At 40.7% G+C, this 8,308-nt stretch overlaps 1 protein-coding gene across 3 annotated transcripts in view; it reads right to left on the bottom strand.

Moving 5' to 3' along the window:
* Window positions 1–891: 891 nt before the first annotated feature.
* The window catches only part of LOC109965677 (excitatory amino acid transporter 5-like), a 25,137-nt gene continuing 17,720 nt past the window's right edge, over window positions 892–8,308 (bottom strand). For all 3 annotated transcript variants that reach the window (XM_020609890.1, XM_020609891.1, XM_020609892.1), the window contains 5 exons: window positions 5,779–6,012; window positions 4,618–4,812; window positions 2,561–2,695; window positions 2,318–2,417; window positions 892–1,498 (listed from right to left, as the gene is read on the bottom strand). In XM_020609890.1, coding sequence (XP_020465546.1) covers window positions 1,247–1,498; window positions 2,318–2,417; window positions 2,561–2,695; window positions 4,618–4,812; window positions 5,779–6,012 — 916 coding nt within the window. In that variant the 3' untranslated portion in view covers window positions 892–1,246. The remainder of the gene's footprint in view (window positions 1,499–2,317; window positions 2,418–2,560; window positions 2,696–4,617; window positions 4,813–5,778; window positions 6,013–8,308) is intronic.

Below are 8,308 nucleotides of genomic sequence, written 5' to 3'. Positions count from 1 at the left end.
ATCAGAGCCTACACATACAGTCCCCTGGTCAGAGGACTGCTCAACTGCCAAGAACATTTAATTAAATTATGTGCTCCTGAGGATGTTCTGGTACTTCAAATCATTTGCATTTCTAGATTGCCCTGTTATGGCTCTAGGCTGACTGCCCTTCCCGGCTGTGTTTTAGTTGTGTCTGTGCTTCCTTTTAGTGTTTCCATGTGCACCATATGCAGATTGGTCTGCTCTATCGTCTGCCTGGGATTGGAGCCAGAGGTAAGATAACCATGTAGTAATGACGTGCCTCTGCCTTTTTGCCTTCCTGGTTGGTGCAGCATCCAGGGCAGTGGTGTCACCTTAAAGACTGCTGCCCTCCTGTCATCCCATGTGGTTGTAATTTGGACTAAGCAGCTCGCCACTGTGACTCTTGTTATTGTAAACCCCATGCTGCTGTACAATTGCCAGTAGGTGTTATTGTGCACCTTGTATTTGGAGTTTACATGTGTAGCTTTGTTGTCTACTGTTTTTCTGAAGTACTAGAATTGCATGCAGGGCAGGGCAGGGGTATAGACTTCTCTTCTCCTTTCTGTGAGCTGGAATGTAACACCCATGTACTAAAATTACAGCATAACATGACCACAAGGGATGGTTGAAGTGTCTGATCATGTCCTTCCGTTCCTCCTTCCCAGTCATCACCGTCAGCCTAGCACCACCAGCTCTGTTAAGGCAGAATTTGCAGGGCAGTTCACTTTATCTCCTGAGTATTCCAAGTAGACACTTGCAATCTTGTCTTGTCTGTTATATGATGCAAACAACTGGCTGCTTACAATAATATTGCACATAGACAACAAAAACAAAAGAAAATTAATAAATCGTATAAAATGTTGATATCAAATACAAATCATTGCACCTATATTCAAACCTATATTCAGAATAAGCACAGACTCACCTTGAACATTCAAACCAAGGGTGAGTTGAACAAAATTATCAAAAAATATATAGTCTTTTTTGTGTCATCAGTTCCACTGCCACCATGAGTCTTTTCCAGTCTCACAGAAATCATTTCACTTCTACAACAATGGAAAATCAACAGTTTTAGATTAAAATGATTTCCTCAGACATATCATCCCCAGAACGTTTGGAACAATAATATACAGAAAGAAAAACGATGAGCTCGGCCATGCTGCACTTCTACTCATACAGGTGTCATCAGTTCTGAGGTTCTGATCAGCACAACCACACAGACAATCCGTCAAACTCCAGGAAGAGGCTACACGTTGGTCTCCAGGCCATTCATGTCAATGGTACAGTGTTCTTTACTCTTCTTCAGGTGCCTCGGAGAAATCCGGGACTTCCTCCTTTCTGATGATGGCCGGATGCCCTCCTCCAGCTGCATGAGCTGAGCAACGTCGGGGGGGATGAGCTTAGGTCTGATCCCAGAGGAAGTGGGCCGGTAATTGCTGTTGTGACAGTTCAGAGGTCGGGTGTTCATCACAGGTTTTGTCTCACAGATCAAAGGCACCTGAGGGTGAAGAGGCCATAAGAATAAAATTTTTTTTTAAATAAAATAAGAAGACTATGTTGAGGATCTGTGCTCCAGCCATCCACATACAGTATTTATACATCAGCGCACAAAATAGAGTAACACATATAAGTAGCTCGTGCACTCACTATTCAGTAACCATTTCCTCAAATGGTTACATTTTACCAAAACATACCATCATTGCTACCACAGGGTATATAGGCTACACTATCCAGTTTTATATTTTATGATAGTTTGATCCTGACAAAAGCAGCGGTAGATGTAGATAAAGTGGGCAATACACCTTTAATATATAATGAATATATTTTTATTATGTTAAAACAAATGTTGATAAAGTTACATGCAAATAAATTGTATTCTGTAGTTAAATAGAAAATAACTAGGTGTCTAACTTCTGAGACCCCCCTGAAATTTAATTTTGAGATTTTCAGACCCCTGATTGACCCCCTGTATTCCGCACACCGGTTTGGGTATTGTTCAACCTATAATTACAGTAAATAGACACAAAACATCATTCCTTCTTAAATATCTGCCATTTGTGGGTATTTAGCAAAGGTTCTGACATTTAAAGAACAATAAAGTAAGATGTCATGTGGCTTTCAGCTTCAGGAAGCATCACACTAATGCTTTTGCTTGTAACAGTTTAATCATTCAGAACCAGCCCTCGCCATCCTCTGAAGTGCACTTTTAATGACCAGGCTATGTGTAATTCTCTCACAGTTGTGCAGGTCTCACAGTTTTATCGCTTGCTGCAGAGAATAGAACTCTTCCAGGACTAAAACCCCAAGTAAAACTCACCCCATCTCCCTCTTTCATGAAGTCTTTCCTGCAGATGTGTGCCATGATGCCTGTGGCCAAAGCGTCCCCCATTACATTCACCATGGTGCGGAATCTGTCTCTGTAGAGGAGAGGAACATTTGAAGGAGAATGTGAACAAACTGAATTTGAACCTGACAAAGGGGCTCATGTGTTTTTACTCTGATGTGATTAACTTGGCTCCATCTCACAAAAATGATGGAAGTGAACACACATGCTACTTACAATGCCCAATCCACTGCTATGATGAGAGTGATGTCGTCAGTTGGCAACCCGACGGATGTTAGTACTATCACCATGGTGACCAGCCCAGCTTGTGGTATCCCTGCCGCACCAATACTGGCTGCAGTGGCTGTGATGCTGGTGGAAGTTTAGGAGGTTAGTGTGATTGTAGAGAGAGGCCTGTCTGTTGGTAAACATTAGAAACTAATGGTCTCATGGCTGTTGAACAGTGGTTCCTGTGGGATATCATAACCACACCATAACTAAAGGTACTTGTACTTTACTCCCCCCACCGCCTACGGTCAGCTTTTTACTCTCCTGTGGTACACGACCCTGTCTTTTCTTTGCTGGAAATTTACAGCTGCTTTACTCTCTTTAACAATGGCCATGAAATTATTTTTTAAAAGCAAAAATAATGATTTAAAAGATCTTATCACATCTAAATCTCTACATAGTGCCGTTAAGAGGAAATATATCAAACTGGTCTGGGTGGTGCCAAATTAAATTCACTCTCATTTAGTATCTGTGTCCTCACAGACTGTGGTAATCTTTTATTGAGCTGCCTTAGTGTCCTTGTGGGTAGCGGCCAAGATGCTTTGATGAATGCATTTATTGATTAGAAGAATTTGGAGGGAACACAGAGTTCTTACACGTTAGATTACACAAATGAAGTATCTTTTTCTGTAAATTTGTTCTCGGAATAGAAGTTAAAGATGAATCAGAATTATAAACTAATAATGTCTCCATAGTAACTGTTCAAATGCCGTACACTCTGATCTTCTGTGATAAATAAGATGAATGCATCAGTGCGTGGAGAGACATCTACATGATGGTGCATGTCTGATATCTGGTGCAGATCCCCAGGTTGAGGGTAAGATGATCACACTGCTCATCACAGCACAATGGTTGGTATGCATGGCTCTTTTTGGAATCATTTAGAAAAACACATAGTGACAAATACAAGGGAGGTTTGTGACTTTTGGACCAAAAACAAACCTGAATATTTTCATTTGTAAAATGAAATCTTAGTAAAATGAATACAATCTTTAATGAAGAAGATGATCTTGCACTAATGATGACAGACCACTATAAAATCAATAAGAGCTTCGTTTCTTTTCTCATTACATACTTTTCTTCAAAGATATCGAATGTTTCATACTTTTTAATATCAAGGAAGATTTGCTGTAATGGTGTGTTTTCCCACAGTGTTTTATTAACCTGCTCTTCTTGTGTGCACTGCTAATAATTTCTACCGAGAAAATCAAGGAGAGGAGACACTGGACTGAGTTCAAGTTTAAGGTTTTTCAGAATTTCTTACATGCAGGACATTTCTACAATATTCAGGACAGGGTGTATGGAAGCGAGAGCACAGGTAGTGTTTAAACCTCTCTGTCACACTCCCTATCCATCACGTGTACAGCAGGGTGCGACACCATGATCATGGTTTTGTGATAAAGTGTGTGATGAAATAACAGGTTGGTTAACAGTGATTTATGTGTGAATGATTATTTCAGTACTACACTCTGTGCTCAAAGCCTTAAGGGAATATTTTGACATTGCAGGAAATATACTCATTCAATTTTCTGGTAAGGAGTTAAATATGGCGATTCAGCAGGCACTCAGTTAGCTTAGCTTAGCACAAAGAAATGGGTAAACAGTTAGCCTGGCTCTGTCCAGCAGTAAAAAAAAAAAAGATTTTGCCCACCAGCACCTCAAAAACTCACTAATTAATATGTTATAGCTCATTTGTTAAACCTGTCCAAAAGCTGAAGTATAGAAATGTCAGTTTCCCATTTTAAGAGGTGCCTTTTTCATGCTTTGCTGAGCTAACAGAAGCAACTGCTGGTGATTTGGTGACATTTTCCTACATATGTATTGCAACTAATGAGGTTAAAGCACCGACACAAACATTTATGAAAAATATTTTGAAATCTAAACATTAATATGCCATAATGGATTTATTGTTGTTGATATCAGTACTTTAAAATCCCAGTGACATCCTGACAGCATCCTGTTAATGAGCTTATAACCACAGATGGCATACAGTGTGGTCCACTGACCTGATAGTGATGATCTGGCCAAAGTCCAGCTCATAATTATTAACCTGTGCAATAAAGATCGCTGCCACAGCCTCATAAAGAGCAGTGCCATCCATATTGATGGTGGCACCCACAGGGAGCACAAAACGGATGATGCGACGGTCAATATGGTTGTTCTCTAAGAGACACTTGAAGGTTATAGGCAATGTGGCAGAGCTGAGAAAGACAGAGAACAGCAGAAAGACTGTTTGAATATTCAAAGGTCAGGCAAAGGACCATTACATAACCACCTCCCAGTTTCTCATGGGTATGTGTGTAGCAACTATTTTAGGTTTTTTTGTGGTGAAAGAAACAGCTAAAACTCTTATGAACAGGGGGAGATGCAATAATGTTTTACATGGCATTCAGTATGCAGAATATGCTTTTTGCTGATCTGAGCCAAGCACACATGTTCATATGACCGAACACTCACTGTGGCCTTGGTTTGGCTTAAAGTAAATAAATAAACATCGTTGCACATAGTTTGAATAAACATTGCCTTTGCCAGTCTGCCACAAGAACATGAACTGGTTTCACATTGAAGATTTTAGGATTCAATGGATCACAGCAGGACTCTAAATTGACTGGCCACCTGTCCAATGTGTACCCCTGGGATTGGACCCCAGAGTCTGGAAAGCAACCACATGAGAGAACCAACTGATTTTCATCTGCATATGGGCCAAAATTGGAACCAGTCTGATACCTAATGCAGTGAGCATAATGTCTGCTAATGTAACTGGGATAGAACACTCCAAATTGTGTCAATGCCATATCTCTTTGCAAAATCCCCCCCCCCCCCCAAAAACAAAAACAAAAACAAAGCCATATCTCTATCAACTATATGTGCATGCACACTTGAAGACCTGAACACACACACCCACACAGATAGATGCCAGGCTAATCAAATGCATAGAATGCTCCTTTACATTCTAGTCTCTTTGCATACACACCAGATGTTTTCTCATCTCCCACCATCCTTTTTTACAGTAACGTTTCAGTGAATAAATAGAAAAGGAAAAACAACTCTGCTATTTGGACACATAGACATCAAAATTTGATTTGTTAATAACACATTAATATAAATAAAATAAAATCAAGTTAAATTAATTGTTTTTTTTTCACATTATAGTAATTTCTCTTTACCTGGAGGAGGTTGCCAGGGCAATAAGCAAGGCTTGCAGGATTCCCCGGATATAAACGATGGGGCTCTTCTTAGTGATGAAGAAGTACATGGCAGGCAGGATGAACAAGCCGTGCAACACCAGACCAAACACCACAGTGACGGCATAGAAACCCAGTTTCTTCCCCATGGCTGAAGGATCGCTCATCTCCAGAATCTTACCTGCCACCAGGAACACAATGCCAAATGGGAAGTACCTGGCAGGAACAAGTAGCCAGCAACAGTGACAATAGAATGGTTTTCAAGGGTTGTCATCACAAGCAGGGGAGAAAACAAGCCAAGCAAACTGTTCAAATCTCAAAAGCAATGTATTCCTCACCACATAATGCAAACCTCCCTTTCATCTCAGAGCGCATTTTAGATATTTGCCTCTAACATATGGATTTTAATAAGGTGATGGATAATTTCACACAGGAACTAGTGAGAAAGAAACACCTACTTTAAGATATTAGCTCACACCTTTACTGTGTTTTTGGCTGAAATAATACTTAATAAAATCCTGATGAATAAAATGTATGAATTGGTCAATTAATTACAAATTAAATCCTATATTCGACATAGTTTTTATGAGTGACACCTTCTAAGCATATGCTGCAGTTGTCTTACAGCATATGGTCCTTTGCACTAATGTAATGCTTTGAGCATATACAGTGCCTTGCGAAAGTATTCGGCCCCCTTGAACTTTGCGACCTTTTGCCACATTTCAGGCTTCAAACATAAAGATATAAAACTGTAATTTTTTGTGAAGAATCAACAACAAGTGGGACACAATCATGAAGTGGAACGAAATTTATTGGATATGTCAAACTTTTTTAACAAATAAAAAAACTGAAAAATTGGGCGTGCAAAATTATTCAACCCCCTTAAGTTAATACGTTGTAGCGCCACCTTTTGCTGCGATTACAGCTGTAAGTCACTTGGGGTATGTCTCTATCAGTTTTGCACATCGAGAGACTGAAATTTTTGCCCATGCCTCCTTGCAAAACAGCTCGAGCTCAGTGAGGTTGGATGGAGAGCGTTTGTGAACAGCAGTTGTCAGTTCTTTCCACAGATTCTCGATTGGATTCAGGTCTGGACTTTGACTTGGCCATTCTAACACCTGGATATGTTTAGTTGTGAACCATTCCATTGTAGATTTTGCTTTATGTTTTGGATCATTGTCTTGTTGGAAGACAAATCTCCGTCCCAGTCTCAGGTCTTTTGCAGACTCCATCAGGTTTCCTTCCAGAATGGTCCTGTATTTGGCTCCATCCATCTTCCCATCAATTTTAACCATCTTCCCGGTCCCTGCTGAAGAAAAGCAGGCCCAAAACATGATGCTGCCACCACCATGTTTGACAGTGGGGATGGTGTGTTCAGGGTGATGAGCTGTGTTGCTTTTACGCCAAACATAACGTTTTGCATTGTTGCCAAAAAGTTCGATTTTGGTTTCATCTGACCAGAGCACCTTCTTCCACATGTTTGGTGTGTCTCCCAGGTGGCTTGTGGCAAACTTTAAACGACACTTTTTATGGATATCTTTAAGAAATGGCTTTCTTCTTGCCACTCTTCCATAAAGGCCAGATTTGTGCAGTATACGACTGATTGTTGTCCTATGGACAGAGTCTCCCACCTCAGCTGTAGATCTCTGCAGTTCATCCAGAGTGATCATGGGCCTCTTGGCTGCATCTCTGATCAGTCTTCTCCTTGTATGAGCTGAAAGTTTAGAGGGACGGCCAGGTCTTGGTAGATTTGCAGTGGTCTGATACTCCTTCCATTTCAATATTATCGCTTGCACAGTGCTCCTTGGGATGTTTAAAGCTTGGGAAATCTTTTTGTATCCAAATCCGGCTTTAAACTTCTCCACAACAGTATCTCGGACCTGCCTGGTGTGTTCCTTGTTCTTCATGATGCTCTCTGCGCTTTAAACAGACCTCTGAGACTATCACAGTGCAGGTGCATTTATACGGAGACTTGATTACACACAGGTGGATTCTATTTATCATCATTAGTCATTTAGGTCAACATTGGATCATTCAGAGATCCTCACTGAACTTCTGGAGAGAGTTTGCTGCACTGAAAGTAAAGGGGCTGAATAATTTTGCACGCCCAATTATTCAGTTTTTTATTTGTTCTGTCTGGTATATACCGAAGGATTTTCATACATGCAAATGTTAGTAATGTCCAGAAAAGCAGGGCTTCTTGCTCTGAGCAGATTAACAGCAGGAACTTCATATTAGCTATCTGTTAGGGTTAGCCCCCCTCGCCAGGAGGGTGAGGGAGGACACAAGATTGCTGACCCAGGTGCTAGTGCAAAACAAAGGTTTAATGGGGGGAAATATAAGACAACTCCAACCTAACAACAAAAACAGGGTCCATAATACTTACAACAAAGGAGGGGCAGTGACAACAAAGGAGACCAGGACGAACAGGTAAGCAAACCAACTAACGATAGGAAACCGGGCAAGAATCCAACAAGACAGGGAACAAAGCTGGTGAGACGAAACGAGCCGC

The sequence above is a fragment of the Monopterus albus genome, unplaced genomic scaffold, assembly GCF_001952655.1.
Source record: "Monopterus albus unplaced genomic scaffold, M_albus_1.0 scaffold103.1, whole genome shotgun sequence".
Lineage (NCBI taxonomy): Eukaryota > Metazoa > Chordata > Actinopteri > Synbranchiformes > Synbranchidae > Monopterus > Monopterus albus.
This window is presented reverse-complemented; position numbering and strand designations above follow the sequence as displayed.